At 37.4% G+C, this 22,566-nt stretch overlaps 1 protein-coding gene across 2 annotated transcripts in view; it reads right to left on the bottom strand.

Moving 5' to 3' along the window:
• Positions 1-18,717, bottom strand: part of LOC112055340 (suppressor of cytokine signaling 2) — a 66,818-nt gene extending 48,101 nt beyond the window's left edge. For both annotated transcript variants that reach the window (XM_052884159.1, XM_052884158.1), the window contains exon 1: positions 18,351-18,717. Coding sequence is in view for 1 of the 2 variants with exons in the window: in XM_052884158.1 (XP_052740118.1) it covers positions 18,351-18,369 (19 nt within the window). In the remaining variant the exon portion in view is untranslated. The remainder of the gene's footprint in view (positions 1-18,350) is intronic.
• Between the last annotated feature and the right edge of the window lie 3,849 nt (positions 18,718-22,566).

Genomic DNA, 22,566 nt, shown 5'->3' with positions numbered 1-22,566 from the left:
TCATATAAAAAAATTATACATTATTAATTATAGTTCATGTAATAAGGGTCCGATATAATATCGATAACAATTAATAAAAGTTAAAGATTACATATCAAGAGCCGTGATAGCCCAGTGGATATGACCTCTGCCTCCGATTCCGGAGGGTGTGGGTTCGAATCCGGTCCGGGGCATGCACCTCCAACTTTTCAGTTGTGTGCATTTTAAGAAATATCACGTGTCTCAATCGGTGAAGGAAAACATCGTGAGGAAACCTGCATACCAGAGAATTATCTTAATTCTCTGCGTGTGTGAAGTCTGCCAATTCGCATTGGGCCAGCGTGGTGGACTGGCCTTACCCCTCTCTTTCTGAGATGAGACTCGAGCTCAGCAGTGAGCCGAATATGGGTTGATGACGACGGAGGATTTTATAGAAAACTTAATTTAAATATCATGTATTTATTATCGTCCGTTTTGTGGTAATGGAATGAACGTCAAACTATTAACTAATTTTGTCAAACACTTTAGTGTTATCGTGACGTCATGAAACAATTAAAATATAGATATTCATGGCCGAAACCGTTTTGGCCCTTGGTCCCTTGCCATGTGTTAACACGTTCGCAGTGGCACTGATTTTTCTGTACTTTTCTCTGGTGCGGTACGAGGTCCATCGACCTCGTAACCCTTGAAGACGCTGGACGTACGAGGTCAATTGACCTCGTACTGCACCGAACGTGTTAAAAAGTCTGGGTGACTATCTTCCACACTAATTGTGCGCGTAAATTCTTCAGTGCTTATTTAAAATGCTATTTAAACGAGTATATCTGTTGATAGTATTAAAAATGTAACAATTTAATTTTATTTGCAAAAAGTTCTAAAATCGCATGTTCTGTGGAAATAAATATCCAAGTGCGCAGAAAAAGCTACTTTATCATGCATAGCCGTGTATATAGACATGCTTAGCTTACAATAAATTATCTTGAGTTACAACAGCTACTTCCTAGTAGAATAAGCCGCTAGCAATTATGGCTCCATAACACTAATGCGATATTCTAGTAAGTAGTAAGTAGTAAGTAAGCCTTCATGCAACGTCGATTTCTCAATAAAGTTGCATAAGTGTGTTGCCAGTAGGTCACAGGAAACTGAGTAATAATAGCGTATTATTTTAGCTTATGTCATCTGCATTTGACTATAAAAGGCAGTCAGCGTAAAATACTCAGTTAAAAATATTTTTTTTATTTTATTATTCTCTATCTTATTCTTTTTCAAAGTCACCGACATAGCTCAACGAGTCGCGAAGCTGAAGTGGCAATGAGCGGGGCACATAGTTTGAAGAGTCCATGGACGTCGGGGTCCCAAGGTGTTGGAATGGCGATGGAATTTACAAAGCGCAGTGTTGGTAGACCCCCCATCAGGTGGACTGACGATATCAAGCGAGTCGCAGGGATTTGCTGGATGCAGGTGGCTCAGTATCGTGATGTTTGGAAGTCCCTACAAAAGGCCTATGTCCTGCAGTGGACATATACACAATGATAGATACAAATGGAAGAGATTGACATATTTTGCCGACCTCTGTTCGCGTCGTTTACACTAGTTTGTCGCTAGATGGCGCTATAGTTATTTAAGCTCACGTTTGCGTTAGTCAAATCTTGTTTGACAGTACAAATCGACGTTTAGTAATCAGTTCACGAATATTCAACTCCACTTCAGGGATAAGGGACAAGGAGATGATGATGATTGGATTTAGAATGACATCACTTAGGTTGGGGATAACTATCTTGAAATTAGTTGTAAGATTTTAGAGGTATCACCAACATGGCAAGTCAAACAAGAGTTTGTAAAAACAAAATCATTAGTCATTCCTATCAAATTACAAAATTGATTTCCTTAAACAAATCTCTATAAGGTTTCCACCGAATAGTTACACGCATATTCCAAGAACAGGCTGATAGGATGAGAAGGTCAATTCTGTATCTGAAATTGTAACATAAAAAATAATTAAGGGCCTGTCCTCACTTCACTAAGGAAGGTATCTTTATTCATATTTCAAAATCTCTTTATGGAATCTGAAAAAAACTGGCTTGATCGATTTGCGTAATACCTACATTTTTTGACAAATTGACTTCGTAGGGTACCCCAAGTTTCTAAGCCACCCGCTTTGAAACTTGGGGTAACATCAAAAAAACGCAAGTATTTCAATGGTCACTTTTATTCAAGAAATGCCACATTGATTTACTTTAAATAAGTAAGGTCAATTAATTAGTATTTTGTTATTAAATAGATATAAAGAGAGAGTTCATAAATAGTCCAAATTGATTTAAGGTAGGTATACACATTTCACCGGGAAATAAAAAAAAAATAGAATCTAAACTATATTCATTCAACAGTTGAAGAAAAAACGGAGATATTTTAATATTCTATATAATGTACCTAATGATCTTTTTACTTAATGTATCTAACTCAACAGAAAAATTAAAAACTAAATATTTTATTAAAACGCTATTCGTGCTGCTTCGACTGCTTGTAAATATAACCAATAAAATTGAATTGCCCGGATTGCAAATAGTGTATTGAGCAAGTAAACAGAGTTCCTCGGGGAAATTTAGAAAAGGAAAATATTTTACTTTTAAAATATTAGCTGTGCCCCGCTTGTTTTGTCCCGTCAAGTTCCCGTATGAATTTCGAAGAAAAAAGTAGCGCATGTGCTTCCAGACTGTAATTTATAACTGTGCCAATGTGTGTGTGTGTGTGTGTGTGTGATGAATCCACATTCCTTTCAGTTTCTACACGATATCGTACCGGAACGCTAAATAGCTCGATCGCCGGTACGTCTTTACCGGTAGGGTGGTAACTAGCCACGGCCGAAGCCTCCCACCAGCCAGACCTGGACCAATTTAGAAAATCTCAATCTGCCCAGCTGGGGATTGAACCCAGGACCTCCGTATTGTAAATCCACCGCACATACCACTGCGCCACTGAGGCCGTCAAAACATATCGAATACACAATCTATTTTTTTGAAGTCGGCTTACAAAGTTCAACTAACGCTAGGCGGGCCCTTAACACAGACTTTTCGATATCTTATCTCTAAATAGCGAGGAACAAACCATATCACAAAACACAAAAGGTCAAAGGCGAACGTTACAATTCAATTCTTTTGTCCCGGGACAGGATAAAAAAAAATCTGATTTCTTACAAACAACCCTCGGAAGGTTTCCAAGGATTAATTACGCGTTCCGAGTAGCACCGCCACCGGGCCACTCGGTTCTTGGTAAACTCGAATCGAAAAAGAAGCAAAAACCGACGGTGGGTTCTCAGAACAGTCGTACCTGCGCCCGCGCAGCCGCCCCGCCTCGCTAAGCCCACTATACCTTTCGCTTTTAGCAGGATTTTCCCATATGTTCAATCTACTTTTTTTATAATAATAGTTGACATAAGCGAATTGCGACAAATATCTTTCAATCTGTCCAGTGGCGGATTAAAGGTCCAGAACGCCCTAGGCAATCACTTTATCGGCGCCCCTGTACTGGCCATAAATAGCCATCAAAATTCTATAAATTTTAACTAGTTGAAATTACGATGACATTGTATCATCAAACCCTAGACTTTAGTAGATCAGGACCCCTTGTACTTACGCTAATGTACAAATGAAATATGACGTTATTACTGTAAACTTCGCCTCAGTTTTGACGCGCTAGTCACATATTTCTATTATAAAATCTTTGGGGGACAGAATACATATTATGTTGGGGTAAATGACAGGTAGGTAATCATTTAACATCAGCTGAGCCATATGCTATTTTGCTCGCTCTTTAAGCGACTCCACAATATTCAATTGTAAAGATATATATTTTTATATATTTTGTTTAAATTAATAAATTCTTTAGTCCCATTTCGTACTTTCCAAGATATGGTGAGCCTACGCAACTCCGTTTCGATCCGACGCACATTTTCCTAGTGGCTGCACTTCTAGCGAATGTCTTTTCGTATTCTTTGCTATGATTTTATTTTGTTGTGCTCGTACATATTTAGAAAGACGGTATTTTTTTTTCATTTTACATGATGTCTTAGAAATGTCCGTCACAGTAAAAGTGAAATATAAATAATCTTTATTAACATAAAAATGGAACCGACTTCAAAGACGTACTCGTGTTTCAGTTATTTTGATTTTAACACAAGATTACTAACAGTGGAATTCATAGACTTTGTAGGGACACCCCCAGGGGATTATTCAGCCGCTGAGTGTCGAATTTAACCTCTATTTGTTTGAGAATTTGACACTCAGCGGCTGAATGATCTCCTGGGGGTACGCTTCAACGTCTATGAATTCCACTGTAAATCGATTTTTATGGTTAGTAAATGACGAAGTTATGAGGTAAACAACATTAAAAAAACATACGCTCCGAATTGAGAATCTCCTCCCTTTATTGGAGTCGGTTAATAATTGACTATAATTTGTTAAATGGGACTAAACGTAAACATACATAATTGGCCATAGGCTGTTAAAAGTGAAAAGATCAAGTGAATAATATTGTTTTATTTTCTTTGCTTCTTTCAGTAATTTTGTGGTTGTACCACCTTTGGTAACTCTACAATAGCAAAATAAATAAAAATATTATATTCATCACGGTTATTCATCTGTTCTGTACCTAACCCTGATTCAATAGAAAAATATTTAGTTTTGCCGACCTATTCTACTCATTGGTATGAACCCGCGACTTCATCCGCAGTTTCAAGTTTTCAACCCATTTATCTCTTAAGGGTTGAATATTCAACACCTTATAAATCGTCTAGTATGTAGGTGTGTTGTATGTTTCCTTTAATGATAAGTAATTTAGGATTACACACGGAAATTATGCATTTGTGAGTAATTTGTTAATAATTAATGATTACATTTGATATTTATATGTATATTTTCCTTCCGTGCAAATTTCCTCATTAACCTTTTGGATTGCCATTAAGTATATTATTGAGTTTTGAGTTTGACTTCGTGTGAAGTCTGCCAATCCACATTGGGCCAGCGTGTTGGACGTAGCCTAATCCTTCTCATTCTGACAGAAGATTCGTGCTCAACAGTGAGCCGAATATGGGTTGTTAATGATGCACAATCGGCGTCTAGTTGAATGCAAGTCCGTGACTGTATCTGTATGACAATGTAGTGGCTTAAGCAAAATCCTGGAAATGCTCAGTGGTTCGTGCATAGGCAATAAGCGCCCATTGGCTGGTGCCGAGATAAACCCATAGTAGCATTCATAGCGAGGCTATGTCGATAACAGTTCTGGGAAGAGTTGCCTACATTATGCAAGCGCGGATGCCATAAAAGCACGGCGGCATGGAGGTATGACGAATACACGGCGTTTTATTAGAATCACCGACAGTTAAGGTACTGTTTCGTGAGTCGTGAGCATTGATGTATATCGTGGTTGCGACGCGACATCCGGACTTAAATTTAAAATGTTAATGTTAGTTTGTTTATTAAGCTTTTACGCCTAAACCACAAAGTAGATTTCAATTTTTGAAGGCGGTGGCTTAGGCGGCTTCTATTACCAATGGAAAGCTAAATTATCAGCGAGTAACATAGGTTATATTATTTTTTTTTTGGTCCCGTATTCCTAAGGACTACGAGAGTGAAACAACGAGGCGTCCGCTACTATTCTTCTAGAGTAAAACTGATTTCGCTGTAGAGTCACCCAGAGATCTAGAATTGCGCAGGGCTGCTAAAGGCTCAAAGAAAGGAGAGGTACCAAACATCTCTAAGAGATCTTCTCTGAGACTCGGCTGAAAATTCCAGCACTTGTGCATCATCATTAACAGCACAAAGTGCTGGAATGGTAACCCCGCACTAGTAAACGCAGTGTTGGTCGACCCCCCACCAGGTGGACTGACGACACTAAGCGTGTTGCAGAGATTCGCTGGATGCAGGTAGCTCAGTATGTTTCGAAGTCCCTACAAAAGGCCTATGTCCTGCAGTGGACGTCCATCGGCTGATATGATGATGATGATGATGATGACATGGTGTCGAGAAATTTTAGTGCGATGAGTGCCACAGTAATGCATCATGTTACCAGCTGTTGCAACGTATGTCCGGTGATGCAAGAGATCAGGGAAATGTGATATCATTACCAATATAAAGTCTTATCTTATCTTAGCAATAGGTCAACACGTAAGATTATGAAATACCGATTTTTATACGACTTTTAATGTAAGAAAAAAAAGAAACGGCGCTTTCAAATGATTACTTAATACCTCATTGGTTTAAACTTACCACGATTATCTCAGGATGATAAATTAGGCCCTAACGAATATTCAGACGTCATTTAGGTTTTCTTCACCGTTAACCAATTAATAATAATAATCACTTGTTATGTGTATTTTCTCAAAAACTTTAATGGAATCTTTATCTGAGATCAAAGTTTTACAAGAAATCATAATGAAAAGGTGAACAGAGGTAGATTTTAAATATGGAAGTGGTTTTAAGGTCCACAAGAAACCCTTATAGTTTCACCATGTCCGTCTGTCTGTCCGCGGTTTAGACTATTACTACTAGTAAATTAGCATGAGTATGTATATTAAAATGTAAACAAAGTCGAGAAATAAAATATTTTTAACATTATCAAATATAGTTGCGATAGTCGAACGCCTGTCTTAGCAGACTCATGCAAGTATACCTTAATACTCAGCTATAAGATTGTATTTGTAACAAAGCTATGATTTTTAGGTTTCTTTTATGTTTCCTTTGTTACACCGCAAACTCCTTCCTTTGAAGTTTCTTTGAGACGCGCCGATCTGTAATAATTATGTGCTTTATGAGAAAACCTCATAAAAGCGCAGAATAAACCGCATTTTAACATTTTTCCTTTACTTACACTGAAAATAGAACCTAAAATAACAACTATTCAGTGGTCATACTTCGAGAAAACCCGCAGCAATTTGTTAGTTTTTCATAAAATTCAAGCCATAATTTGAACCGCTTTAAAATTAAATTTAATACAACGCGAGCGTTTTAAATACAGCAGGTTTTCTGAATCTTTCGCCTCCACGAACCACTGGTAAAATTTTCAATTGACAGCGAACCCCTTTCTAACTAATGAATCCCCCCCTCCCTCCTCCCCTAAATAATGAAAAAACTAATTTGACTGTTGAAGAAAATAAGGTTTTTATTTAAATAAAAGATAGCATAAGTATAATGTGATGGGTGTGCTTGTTTCTTGTCGCAAATGGATTCAATGTTAGGAGTAATTTTGGACAATTTTAACCTTAATTCTGACTTGGTATCAGTTATCAAGCCATTACGTAAATCTTGTCGCGAACCCACTAACGACAAATGCGTACCCCACTTTGAGAAACCTTGAAATAGAGCACTGGTTGACTATTAATTTGACAAACGATCAGTGCAGTGGTTACTGACCCTGCCGACTGTATCCAGGGGTTTTCGGTTCGATTTCCAGAACTGGAAAATGCTTGTGTGACCATACACATTTTCCATTGTCTGAGTGGCTTATACATTTATGTATATGTGTTATTAGTGTGTTTTGGCCTTTATTAGTCGCCATTTTAGAGCCGTGATAGCCCAGTAAATATGACCTCTGCCTCCAATTCCGGAGGGTGTTGGTTCGAATCCGGTCCGGGGCATGCACATCCAACTTTTTAGATGTGTGCATTTTAAGGAATTAAATATTACGTGTCTCAAACGGTGAAGGAAAAACATCGTGAGAAAACCTGCATACCAGAGATTTTTTTTAATTCTCTGCGTGTGTGGTCTGCCAATCCTATTGGGCCAGCGTGGTGGACTAACCTAACCCATCTCGTTCTGAGAGGAGACTCGAGCTTAGCAGTGAGCCGAATATGGGTTGACAATGATGAGTCGCCATTATAATGTGCACATAAAAACAAACTTAACACTGAATGCAATACATTCCTAAGAATTTACGAGCGAGGTGCTTAATATAAGGACCCCATTATAAACACAATTAAAAATACGTCAAAAGAACGAAACAGGTTTAGCATTTATAATTAGAATTGTGTACAACACGTGTGTGGTGTGACAATTAAAAAATAATTAAGTGATACGTTCTGAAATGTTTACTTACTTAGTAAATTAAAAATTTCACAACGAATTTTCTTTGGCCAATAAAATATTCTGTTTTGCAGCAATCTGTTAACAAGATTTAACAGATGTCTATGATAGTTTTAAAAACTTATTTTGTTACTTTAACTAAATATAATGTGTACCCACTTAGTTTTTTTTTACAGAAACAATAGTTAGTAATCTTATTTATTTATTTATTTTATTTAATACTCTTTATTTGTACACCACAAAAAATAAAAGAAAACAAGCAAAACAGAAACACAAGAAAAAGTAGAATACAAAAGGCGGCCTTATCGCTTAGTAGCGATCTCTTCCAGGCAACCTTAGGCTTAGGAACTTATTAGGACAACTGTAGGTGGTGTGTACGTAATAATAATGTACATATACATACATACAAATAACTACACACTAATACATAAACCATAATTTCACAAATTATATAATAATTATAAATATCATAAGAACAATAATCATAAAGTAATTATAATTATATGACAGTTATATCCATATCTATTCGTATTTTTGCTTGTCATGACTTCATAACAATGATTATGACACGTTGTATAATAACTGTCATTTCTACTTACTACTCATCATAAATTCATAACTTCATTATTATCTTTTTTTTCAATACTATTAAAAAATACTTTCCTTCCTATAATTGAACTGTAATAAAATTTTCAGAACCAATTTCCTCGGCACAATTAAAAGAAAAATTATTGGTTCGCAGAAACAAATACTAGAGTATGCGCGTTATCATCTGAGTCGTCCGGTCATAAAAGTCAAAAAAGATAGGAATGTGCAGCGCGCCTACCTGCGCACCCTAATTATCGATAAACGGCTACCTGCGCACGTGCTAATGATGAGTCAATAATGATTTGGACGATTCTGATTGGTCGGTTTCTAATGTAATTGCATTGCGTATTTTTTTTGCTATAAATGTGTTTACTGCAATTAAATAAATACATTCATGTGTTACTCGTTGCGCACTATGGATACTTTATTTTCTAACGTTGATCTGAAGAAATTACATGGCGATATTAGCCCTCAAGCTCGAACACTGATTCACAACGTATTCCTGTTTCTCAATGAATTGAAAAGTGATCCGAATAAAGTGGCTTCTCTAAATTTCAACAAACCACGTGAAATGGCCGCATTTGTTTGTGGTGTGAGCAGAGCGACAGTGGACCGAATCAAGACGGAAGTATCACAATCAGGCAGTACCTGTATACCAAGAACAAATTTTAAGAAACCACAAACCGTCACTAATATTGACGATTTTGATAAAAGTGTGTTGAAGCGAACTGTAGCTTCATTTTATGAGAATGGAGAGTATCCATCCGTGGCGAAAATTTTAGAAAAATTCCGTGAACAATTACCCGATTTTAAATGCGGCAACACTTCAATGAGAATACTACTGAAGGAGGTTGGGTTCCAGTATAAGAAAAATAGCGAAGGACGTAAATATTTAATGGAAAGAACTGATATTGTTTGTGCTAGAATGGACTTTTTAAGGAAATTGGATTTACTTAGAAGAACTAACGATCAGCGACCACGTTTCTATCTAGACGAAACATGGATTAATCAAAACCATGCAAGAAAGAGGATGTGGCTTGGAAGCAACGATGAAGGAGGTTTCAAGAATCAGCCTGTGGGAAAAGGCCAAAGATTAATAGTTTGCCATGCGGGTTCTGCAAGGACTGGCTTCGTTCCAGATGCGAAGCTAATATTTAAAGCGGTGAAATCAAAGGATGCTGATTACCACACAGAAATGGATGGCGAAACATATATGGCATGGTTTTCCGAATTCCTGAATCTACTTGAAGAGCCCTCAGTTATAATTGTCGATAACGCAAGCTATCATTCGATACAGTTGGAAAAGATACCCACAAGAAACACGAGGAAAGCTGAAATTCAAGAATGGTTGACAAAGAAAAAGATTCCATATTCCAGCAACGAAATTATTGAAGAATTAATAAGAAAAGTAAAAGCCAGTAACCCGCAGAAGGTCTACGCTTTAGACCATCTGGCAAATGAACGAGGTCATGAAGTAATAAGGCTCCCTCCATATCACTGTCAATATAACCCAATAGAATTAATTTGGGCACAAGTAAAGGGAGAAGTTGCGAAGAATAATAATACCTTCAAGATAGCAGATGTCGAAAATCACCTCCACCGAGCCATAGAAAATGTCACACGAGAAGACTGGGCCAAATGTGTTAGGCATGCCGAAGAACTTCAAAACAAAGATTTACAAAAAGCTCTAATTAGAGATCACGCGCCGCTTATAATAAATTTGGCAGAAGACGAAGATTCTGATGATGAAGACTCAGATGAAGATTAATTTTATTTAGTTAATAATTATATAATATGAAATATGTATTATATTAAATCAAATATTGTTAATTTTTTTAATTTTGTGAACAAGATACGATAATAAACTTTACTTATCGATAATATGTCTTTCATTGTTACACCCTTCACTAGACGGCTCCATAAGACCCATAAGTGCAAGCGAGATAGATATAGAGAAATGATTTATGGCCCTAAGACTCAGTTGTTAACGCGCGTACTATACCAAGACATAGAAGTAATAAAGGATAACAATAGAATGAGTCGAGAGGCTCTTAGAAGCTTAAAAATAGCTGATGAAAAAAAAAAACGCCATTGTGTCTTGTAGTGGAACAAATACTGGTTCCCGGTAGTCGGTTCGCCTTCGTTCCCGGTAAATGTAACAATGCACGATTGTTCGCGGTAAGGCCGCGTATACCAGTTGCCATTCGGAATTCGGATACTCGTAGGGTGGTAGTACGCCATATTATTAATAAATTAGTTTTAATTTAAGCGTAAATATGTAGAATAAGTCCTCATAGCAAAATCTTATTTCACGATTTCCCAAAAATCGTCTTTTTTGACTTAGGTTAGTATTCTAATAAGCATGCGATACGGTGATTGGATATTAATTAACAATCTCTCAATTTATTTGTTACATATTACAGAATACTTGGGTTTAAAATATTTATTATTTCACTAAGAATTAACTCATTCACTTATGTGAAACTTACAGGCTAGTACGTACATTTCAGTTTGAGGGTACAAGAATAGTAAAAAGTAGTAATAATAGTAGTGCTAACAAATAAACTATAAACAATAATATAATAACAAATATACAATAAGAATTATAACGTGATAAACAAAAATACATAATAATTCAATTTTTAATGACTATCATACCTAACCTAATTAACGTTATCACGAAAAGGAAAACTATATCTTTTTATCACTTATTTACTCCATTCAACCTAATTTACATTCATTTATTCTGTTTCTCAGGAAATTCAGTAGGTATTACAAATTCAAGCACATTTCGCGATTACCAATTCGTTTCTTTACTGGAATTGCGTTTTAAATTGTTTATAGTCACGATCAACGATCGTATAATACGATAATTAGTTGAAAATTCTAAGAATGTTGTTTTTTGTAGCGCCTATTAGCGCTTTGTTGCGACCGCTTGACGACACACATCTGCTGTTTGCGTTATTGGCAACGCTCTATGTCTATGGAATGTTTTTGTTTTTTTTTTCGGTAACTTTTTTTTTATTGTAGCATAGTTCAGGATTCTTGGGTATTTATATGTAGATGTACGAGTGATCTATGTATATAAAATGATAACTATCTGACTTACAGATCTAACCAAAGGGACTAAAAATTTGCAAAGGGGATACCACACCATTTTATGAAATTAGAAAATGGTTTTAGTAAAAACTTCCAGGCGGCTTGACTTTTTCCGACACTTCCAATTAATTGATAACGTCATATTACATTCGTATTGTAAAATAGTTTACACACAAACTTGACAAATTATATACCGCAACCTTCCATATAGGGATCCCGAAATCTTCCGCATAAGGGTCATGTCACACTTATTAACTCGTAAAGGGATTGTCACCGTAACAACAATATTGTATGAAACTCCATACTGTACAGCACACAAATCGTAACGTTATCGCTTCGCCTCACGAACCGAGACGATATGGTGCCGATACCACCGATATGTACGTATGACGCTAAATTACTCTATCTAATGGTGAAAACCCCACGAAAATCTTTTCAGTCGTCTTCGAGTTTTGTTTGATAATATGAACCCATAGAATATTCCTTGAATTTAAACAAAATAATAATACAAACAATCAGCTAACTGTTTAAACGTACTCGCATCATTAAAGGAATGTTGTAACCTTTTGTTTGTATGTAAATCAGTTGGTATTGTTACAATCTTTATTGTAATTACGAGGATGATGGCATTTCATAGAATACACACATTCTTGACTCAGCAACAAGGTAAGGCAATTGTATTAAGTTTTTTAACACTAACTCCTTTATATTTCTCTTAATTATTCAGCTCCAGAGAATAATCTCCGAATTCTAACATCCCTTGGACGTGGACACTATAGACTTAGTAAGATTCGCACATGAGAGTGCGATACGATTACGATAACAATAAAGCTTTTCATGCCAAAAGCCACGGCGACGATGCTGTGCATTTAAGAGAGAAACATCCTTATGTAGTAAAAAATGTTTTAAACTAAAACAATACAATATATCGTAACTGTCTGCGTGAGTCATTAGATCGGTCTGCTTGTGTCGTCACGAGACGAGATAGTAAGAAGTGTTCCGTGAGTTAGGTGGGGAGTAGTGGAAGGCTGAATGCTGGCTATCTATGCGACTAACTCATTGTTGTCGTGACGTACGATTCGTGAACACCTTTTATTGGATAAAAAACAAACTAAAACCTGAACTTGAAATTTACAGGGCCTTACATAAATATATTTTTTTTTATTTAGTCCCATTATTCCTGCAATCTGTCGTGAAACATTCAGCGGGATTTTAAGTATTTGAATTAAGGCGTGTTTGGATTTGCCCAAATATAATAATGTAGTGTCTATTTCATGACATCTTGTGGTGCTCGTCTCTAGAGCCTTTTGAAAGTTGTACCAGGTTTCTTCATCATTAGGTTCCTTGCAAGTTGATTTAGATGTTTACGAATACTCTTTTGGTATGTTTTCATTGAGTGTGCAACTTCTGTCTTTATAGTTTTAATTTTTAGTTCACGATGCAGGCATGTTTATATACACTGCATCCCTTGTAATATGCCGGGTGATTTCCACCACATAATTTTTTTTTTTACCACCAAATTAGCTGGATACATAAATAAAATGACAATAAGAGTTAACACCGCCATTACCAAACAACATTAAGCGCCGCATCTACGGCACTTGTTTCGTGGCGCGGAGTGTATAACGACAGTTACTCTGAATACTCTCTATTATCTATGGAAGGAGCCACAGATTATTACTACAAGCGAGAGATGACAAACTTTCAGCCTCTCTAATGTGTTACGAGTAATGAGTATGTCTGACTAACACAGGCACTCAGATAATTAAAAAAAAACGTTTGCCATTATTCGAGCGTGAACTATTTCGCTGTATTAAACCGATTCGCAACGGTTACGTAGCTACGGCGCGTGTAAGTATAATCTCATTAAACATTCCTTAGATTAGCATGCTAATGAGATTGAAAGAAGTATAATTGCGTGAAACATACGGCTGGTGTTCCCTTTCGCTCTTAGTAAGTATATAACTAGCGGACGCCCGCGACTTCGTCCGCCCTAAGATCTTATTCATCCAGCCCTTACAGCAGTATCGGTGTAAAAATGGAGTAACTTCTCCCGTTTTCCAAACATTTCCCTTCACTGCTCTGCTCCTATTGATCGTAGCGTGATGAAAAGTATACTATAACGTATATATATATATTGGGCTAGAGTATAACCACTCATTTTGGGACTAGGACTATAACCACTCATTTTGGGAGTCGGAGGAGTTGGCGACTGCAGGCAACTGCCGTTGACAGTCGTCGACTGCCGCCGAGACGTCGGCGACTGCAGTTGACTGCCGTTGACTGTCGTAGACTGCCGCCGATACGTCGGCGACTGCAGTTGACTGCCGTAGACTGTAGTCGGCGACTGCCGTCGACTGCCGCCGAGACGTCACCGACTGCAGTCGTCGGTAGCATTTGCTGCTCGTGTGAATGAACACTAAGATAAATAAAGCTCGTAATTCAATTCTATTTAATTAAAGCAACAGGCAGCTTTCTCGCAACTTACACTGCTTTTATATTGCACTTTTAATATTTTAATATAAATACAGGCTACACGGCGAGCTTTCAGTGAAATCCTCTTTTTTTGCCGCGTTTAAACAAGTCGACGAGAATTTCAAACAGCTTTTCTTTTTTAATTTCACGATGTATGCAAAAGGCAAAAGGCTATTTGATTAAACAATGCCAGAGCATTTTTTAAAATCTGCATAACTAATAAACATCTATGTTGTATAGCACTTAGTGAAAATTAAAATTAAATAAAACTATATTTGTTTTTTTTATTCTTTTACAAGTAGCCCTTGACTACTATCTCACCTGATGGTAAGTTATGATGCAGTCTAAGATGGAAACGGTCTGGAGGAGGATGAAAATCCACACCCCTTTCCGTTTCTACACGACATCGTACCGGAACTCTAAATCGCTTGGCGGTATGTCTTTGCCGGTAGGGTGGTAACTAGCCACGGCCGAAGCCTCCCACCAGCCAGACCAATTAAGAAAACCTCAATCGGTCAATAAAAAACAAAGCCATATTTGGTGCGAGATTTTGAGACCCCTAAACGTACATCGGCTCCTAGAAGTTTGTGCTCCTCCAATTTCCACTTTAGTATTCATTAACTACGACTGCTGTCGACTGCCGCCGAGATGTCGACGACTGCAGTCGACTGCAGTCGTCGGTAGCAGTTGCTGCTGTGTAAATGAGCACTTAGCTTTACGACTCGTTGAGCTATGTCAGTGACTTTGATTCTTCTGTGGATCGGATCGGAGACTTGGTCAACCCTCTGGGTGGACTGACGTCATTAAGCTGGTTCATAATGATGATGATGATTTTATCTACATAGTGATAATCTAAACGAGTATTTATAATAACTCTGTAGAGAGATCAATTCTGTACATGAAATATATTTCCAAAATAACTATCAGGGGGTGATTAGGAATCGATACTGATGCCAAAAATGCAATGAGCAAACTTTTTGTCTGTCTGTCTGTAAGTTCGTTATAGAAACAAAAACTACTCGACAGATGTTAACAAAATTTGGTACAATTATTCTTCATACTCCTGGGCAGGTTATAGTAGGTATACTTTTCATCACGCTACGATCAATAGGAGAAGAGCAGAGAAGGGAAATGTTGGGAAAACGGGAGATACTACTGTAAGGACTGGCTGTCTAAAGGCGGACGAAGCCGCGAGCGTCCGCTAGTTTTCAATAAATTAGCTGTAATATGACAATGATTTAAAATGTCGTAGCAATGATTATTGAAAAATCATGTCGTCATGACAAGATATTTCTACTACTACAATATTTACTTATGACGTAATTGTACACAAATGTAGGTATATTTACCTAACCTTATCGTACATTATAATTAGTGACGAGTTCTCATGCGATTTCCGTGACATTCACACCTTCCAACTGCATGCAAACATTTGAAATCGTCTACATACATTGTGTCCACAAGACACAATGTATGTGTCCACAATATACATAAAATCGGATGCAATCTTTATTGTATATACCAGGGTTTCTCAATGTGGGGTACGCGAACCCCTAGGGGTTCGCCATTCACGACAAGATTTACTAACTGTGGCTTGATAACTGATACCGGGTCAGAATTAAGGTTAAAATTGTCCAAAATTACTCATATCATTGAATCCATTTGCGACAAGAAACAAGCATACACATCACATTAATATTACAAAGACGTTTGTTTTGGTACTTTATGTGTTACCTTTTATTCAAATAAAAAACCTTATTTTTTTCTTGGGGGGGTGGTTCCCAGTAATTAGTAAGGGGTTCGTTGTCACTTGGAAATTTTACCAGGGGTTCGTAAAGCTGAGAGTTTGAGAAACCCTGGTATATACGAAATAAGATGCGAGTGTCCCCCGCACCCTGGGTGGGGTGATACCCTGCCGCCGAGCCCCTGCGTAATCGATGATTACCTTTAATTAATTCATTTTATGTCTTCGAATGTAACCCGCAACTTTAACATGAAAAACAAGTCTTAAATGAGGAATGTTAATGTAGGAAATAATAGAGAAGTTAAAAGATACACCAAAATCCTAATTATAAATGTAAAAGTGAGTATTTGTTACGCTTTCAAGCTTAAACCACTAAATGAATATTTAAAAAAATCACCATTTTAAAGCCACATTATCAGCGAATATCACAGGTTATGTTTTATCTCTGTATTCCCACGGGAACGGGAACTACAAGACTGAAACCGTAGCTAAGAAGATATAAAGTGCAAGTAAAGATGCGCGCTTAGTGACAGCGGATAACGATGCACATAAAAGCTGACCCTACACCTCGCAGATATCGTGTGGCGCCGCCTTTACTTGTGTTTGTGTTTGTGCTCCATTTTATACGTGACTTTCATATGACACACAGCAATACGTACGATACTGTATATGCGATATCTATACCTATATCGTGCGCTGTAAGATGGTGCGGGTGACAGTTCATTTTACTCAAGTCATAATGCAACTGTCACCTGTACCTCACTCTTGAAAGTTTGTCGCGATTTTTATAAATTCGAAATTCAAATTTCTTTTATTTCAATTAGGCTTAGTTTACAAGCACTTTTGAAAGGTCAGGTATATGTCAAAATTTAATTTAATGTAATGGTGGTAATAATAGACGAAAACTTAAAATTAAAGTTACGAGGGTTCCAAACGCGCCTTGGTCCGAGAACAGCCCACAACAAACTCAATATTACAATGATAACAGTACGTATTACGACTTAAGGCAACTGTCACCCGCACCTTGCTATACACATATTTGATTGTGAAGGTTTTTTTTATTCTTTACAAGTTAATCATTGACTACAATTTCACCTGATGGTAAGTAATGATGCAATGTAAGAAGCGGGCTAAGTTGTTAGGAGAACGATGAATATCCAAACCCCTTTCGGTTCCTACACGACATCGTACCGGAACGCTAAATCGCTTGGCGGTACGTCTGTGCCGGTAAGGTGGTGGCCGAAGACATCCAGACCTGCCAGACCTGGACCAATTAAGAAAACCTCAATTGGCCCAGCGGGGGATCGAACCCATGACCTCCGTCTTGTAAATCCACCATGCATACCACTGCGCCACGGAGGCCGTCGTAAGGGTGAGTTATTCCATGCAGTCCATAAGGGAGCCAGTTGCCTACAGGCTACAGCCCTAGATTCATCCCGTCTAAGGAGGCACCAGAAACAATCGAGAAAAAAAATAAACAACCAAAAAAAAACATCCCAATCAACTTGAGAACCTCTTCCTTTTTGAAGTCGATTAAAAAGTTCAGGCAATTTCAAAATCCGCGCATTTATTGATGTTGATTTATTACAAAATACCAAAAAAATAAGTTTTATTACGAAGAAAGAATAGCTCAATATTTCATAGCTTGACCCAGGACCGCTTTACTGAATCAACTGATGTGGTAGTTTACGGTAATCAGTCAAATAGGTAGGTACAACTCGTGTGCATTAACTTGACACCACACACAACCAAACAAACCCATTACAAACATCTTTCGAGTCAAGTGTCAAGTTAATCCACACGAGCTGTACATAAATATAGTCTCCAAGGAGCTTGTAAAGTGAGCCTACTTGAAATAAATGAATTTGAAATTTTGAAATTTTTGAATTTTAGTAAAAACTAGATTGTCCGGCCCTTAGCCGAACTGCTAAGCACGATCGTAACTTTTTATAATCTCTCGCGGAAAGCAAGATGATTCGTTAATATTTCGATTTATTTTCGATTCGAAAATATTTCCTAATTTCGTACCTATAGTCTACTATTTTCCAGGTTACATCTTACTTTCATAATTTGAGTAAACTACCAAATACAACATCATTGCTGTAACTCAGCTCTTATCAAATAAGATTCATAAAAAATACGTTTTTTTTTTATTTATAGTTATTGTCACCATGAAAACAAATCGTACAATCACGTGACCTCGAATTTAAGCCTTCTTATTAGGTCTACCTATTTATTATGCGTGTATTAAGCGCTATTTAATAACAGATAATATGTTTTAGAAATGCATTATTAAGTGGTCCTAAAAATCCTTGCCTTTCCTACCCGGCAGATATCATACTGAAATAAAATATTAGTATTAGCAGATGGTACAAGACAAAGCCCCTCACCTGGTAATTTAACCACCATTGGAGGTGCGCCCGGGTGGTTGGGATCCAATGTAGACGCCTGCACGCACGATCACAGAAACACAGCACAAGTTTAAATAATTGGAGTTATAATTTCCTCAAAACCACTTTATCGCCGGTTCCATGTAAAACTCTTTATGGCCAGGTTTCGTGGAAGCGAAGAAATTAATTTGCAGAAACGGCGGCCGTGGCAGAAAACCTCTTCCGAGAAAACGCACATTCAATTTCACTGGCCGGTTCGGATCGTGTATCACAGTTGCGAGTGCGATGTCGCGAAGGAGAAAGTTCGCGTATCGCCCGTCGCGACGTAGACTCCGTGTCATGCACGATTACTGACTGGCCGACCGGCGACCGAGTACCGACCGCCGACAACTCTCTCGCCAGTCGCCTGCGATAGCGTTGGCGAAGAATTAGGGTTGTCAACAGGGGTTATGACAGTTTTTTCATTCTATACGAATATTAGAAAGCTGAAGAGTTTATTTCTTGGTTTGAACGCGCTAATCTCAAGAATGGTCGATTTGAAAAATTCTTTCAGTGTTATTTTATTCCCGTATTTCTACGGGAATGGGAACTACGCGTCACTAGTTGTATATAAATTAAAAGTATGTTAATAGTAAAGCAATTTTGTAAACGTAACAGGATATCTACGATCATTAAGTACTTTCAGAGCTACAGGGATTATTTGCGGCACAGTCACGCTCCCTTAAAAACGCTCCATACAAAATGGCACGAATTAATGACGTCGTTGATCATAATGATCGTTAGATTTGTATGGACGTTCAAACAAAATTACAAATATCTTTGTTATTTGTGCGTTTATGTTTATAGTTCATGTAATGAAAAATGTCACGTTTAATGTAAGGAAGCTAAAAATGTTTGCAAACATCCAGCTAATCTTTGATTTTTACGTATTAATTGGTTAATATTGACCTTATTTACCCGAATGTTTCGTAAAAATCAATATATCAAAACCTGTCATCATCCCCATTACACAGTATGTCGTATGAGCAAGAGCATATTTTGATTTGACAACCCTGGGACATAATGCAAAGCATTGTAAAAGAATTTAGCGGAAAAATCGTAGAAATCATATGTAGCTCTCGTTTGATTTTCATTGCTTAGCTTTATTGCTTAAAGTACGAATTTAAGAATGCAATTTTTTCAATATAGCGCTGTAATATAGGTCCACAAGTGAAGTGGAGGTTGAACAAGAGTGTTTCAAGTGATTAAGTAGCTTTTTTCGGTAGACTATCACAAGTTTTAGTAACTTTGCCTTGACTCAACTGACTGACAGCCAACGACGAATTTACTATATTTGACCATTTTCGCCCTTAGTAGGCCAAAATATTTGATAAAAATTATTACTTACAAATCTTACTTACAAGTCTGGCTTAATGTATAACGAAGCCATATTAAAACAAAAAATAAGGCAATGATATATTTTTTTAAATATAGTAGCGGACGCTCGCGATTTCGTTCGCTTGGAATTCTGTTTTTTACCAGTCCAGCGGGAATCATGGGGTTTTTCCGGGATAAAAAGTAGTAACAAGAAGCCTATGCACTACTCCAAGGAGCCATTTATCACACAAAAATTCATACAAATCAAAACAGGCTCTAAATATGGCCTAACGTAAAACTCGTGCCATTCACTAACACACAAACAGACAATAAATTAATCAAAAATACCACCCGACTGCATAAAGTACAATAATAAAAAGAAAAAAATAAATTCTAACCAGTAGTGTTGAAAGCAGTTAGAAAACAGTCGGGACCCATTAAACAATCTAGATTAGTTTTAACATACAAAAACATAACCCTTCTTGGCAGTCGGATAATTATAATACAGCACGAAAACTCTGAAAACGGACGCCTAGTCACTCGCACTGTAAAAACACGGGATGAATATATGGCAGCCCTTGCTCAGAATAAGACTGACTGGCATAAAGTTCACGTCGTCACACATATCTGCCAGCCCTATGAATATAGCCAACTAGCGTGCCACTAGCGTTGTAAACACACGGGACAAATATATGCCACCATTAACTCTGAATAAGGCCGACTAAAATAAAATTTCGTGTCGCTCGAAATATAGAGACAATTTATGTAATGCCGGCACTGGCTGTGAATACGGACGACTGGCATGCAACTCGCGTTGTAAACACACGGGACAAATATATATGTATGCTGCCCCTAACTCTGATTATGGGCAAATGCAGTGCCATGGATAAATCTGGCTGATTTTGTTGTGGGCTCTTCTCGGACCAAGGCGTCCCGTTGGAACCCTCGTAACTTTAATTTTAAATTTTCGAATAATTATTATCACCATTGACTTAACTTTAATATTATTACCTGACGTTTCGAAAGAGCTTGTAAACTAAGCCTATTTGAAATAAATGAATTTTGACTTTGACATGTAACCCGTGTTGTAAATACAGGGGACAAATATATGCTGCCCCTAATTGTAATTAGATATGGCCGAATGCAGTGCCATGTAACCCGCGATGTAAGCACACGGGACAAATAAATGCCAGCCCAACTGTGTGTAAGATAGTGTGCACTCCAATGAGAGTTTGCGGGTTTAGGTTTACAATGTTTATAATGCATTATTCGTATAAATTGTAAGTCATCAGGGTAAGCAGTGTATTTTAGCATCTATGAAGTGCACGCCACTATAGATCTTGTCTAGCGCCGACAGCTTCACATGATCTCTGAAGCGCGGGGGTATAACACTACCTCCTTCTCAAGTTAGGGCTGAGAATGTCTAACGATAGTTTTAAAGAAGCTCTGAAAGGCAGACTGATGTGCGATCTATGTTGTAAACACACGGGCAGCCCTAGCTCTCTATAAGGCCGAGTGGCACGCAACTCGCGTCGTAAATATACGGGCGCACGCTCGCTCGCCGTCCACACGTACTCTGCGCCCGCACTTCCCAGAACCACCAACCTTGGCGTTTCTCGGAACCAACTCAAGGCATTGTCATTAATGTATATTCCTTAGAGTAAATGTGTATATCAATATTATAAAGCTGGAAAGTTTGTTTGTTTGTTTGGTTGAATGGATAGGCCATTTATCGAGGAACGCTATAGGCTATACAACATCACGCTACGACCAATAGAAACGCAGCATCAACGAAAAATTTGACTAAAACGGAAATAAACATTCCATTTGAGAGCTTCCGTTGCGCGCGCTGCGTAAACGGTTAAAGTTGCGTAAGTTTTTACGCAACTTTTTAAACGTACGTTACGGTTTTTACTAAAACCGTGTATGACGGAATTGGTCCCCTTCAAAAGTTCTAAAAAAAGTCCGCGACAGCATCTGTAAAAGGGATTCCACGCGGACAAAATCGCGATCGGTTAAAATCGTTAACGAATCGTGTATGTTTCTTGTTTTGGTACCGTGTATAGTACTTTTTAGAAATAGAAACCGAGTTTAAAATGGATTTAGCCTCCTTACACTATACTTTTTACTACGATTGCGAGAAAAAAAAATCAGTACAGTATTGAATGATAAAATTCTTTTTGCAGACGCAGCTCACTACTCAATAAAAAACAAACAAAAAAAATACGCATTCCACAGACAAGAACGGTGCATTTCGTTCCAATTTCAAATTTTTAGCAATTATTCAGGGCCTTACATAATATTACGAGTATGTACTCGTACCCACCTATGATGATTCTATTTACGAATAAAACCTGCTTCGTTTTATAGAGGTCATTATTTTAATATGATTTACAATAATTTATCATTATTTTAATGATATTTACGATATCGGTACGATATTTACGGTATTGGCGTGGCTTGTCGTGGTTAGATTTTGAATAGCCAATGCCTTAGAACTATTTAAGGTTGAGGTTATAGGTAGGTAATGAGTCGATTACGAAATGGCAGTAGCAAAATATATGTTCAAAAGTACCTAATATTTATTTATTTACTAGCTATATTACTGAGAACAATGATAATTTTATACTAGAGATCGGTTACGTCCCTACAAAATCACCGCAACTAGTGATCCGAATAATAGGCTACAACACTGAGTGCACACTAGCACAATTTTGTCTTATATTCCATTAAATATTTATGTAGGTATATAATATAGATATTACACTTCCTAAAAACAAAGACATTGTAGACGATATTTAGGTATTATTTGTTTAAATAACGTTCATTGTTGACCACAGCTAACATTGACTATAAATTT

This window comes from Bicyclus anynana, chromosome 11 (assembly GCF_947172395.1).
Source record: "Bicyclus anynana chromosome 11, ilBicAnyn1.1, whole genome shotgun sequence".
NCBI classification, from domain to species: Eukaryota; Metazoa; Arthropoda; class Insecta; order Lepidoptera; family Nymphalidae; genus Bicyclus; species Bicyclus anynana.
Note: the sequence above shows the minus strand (reverse complement) of the source record. Positions and strands in the feature narration are given on the sequence as shown.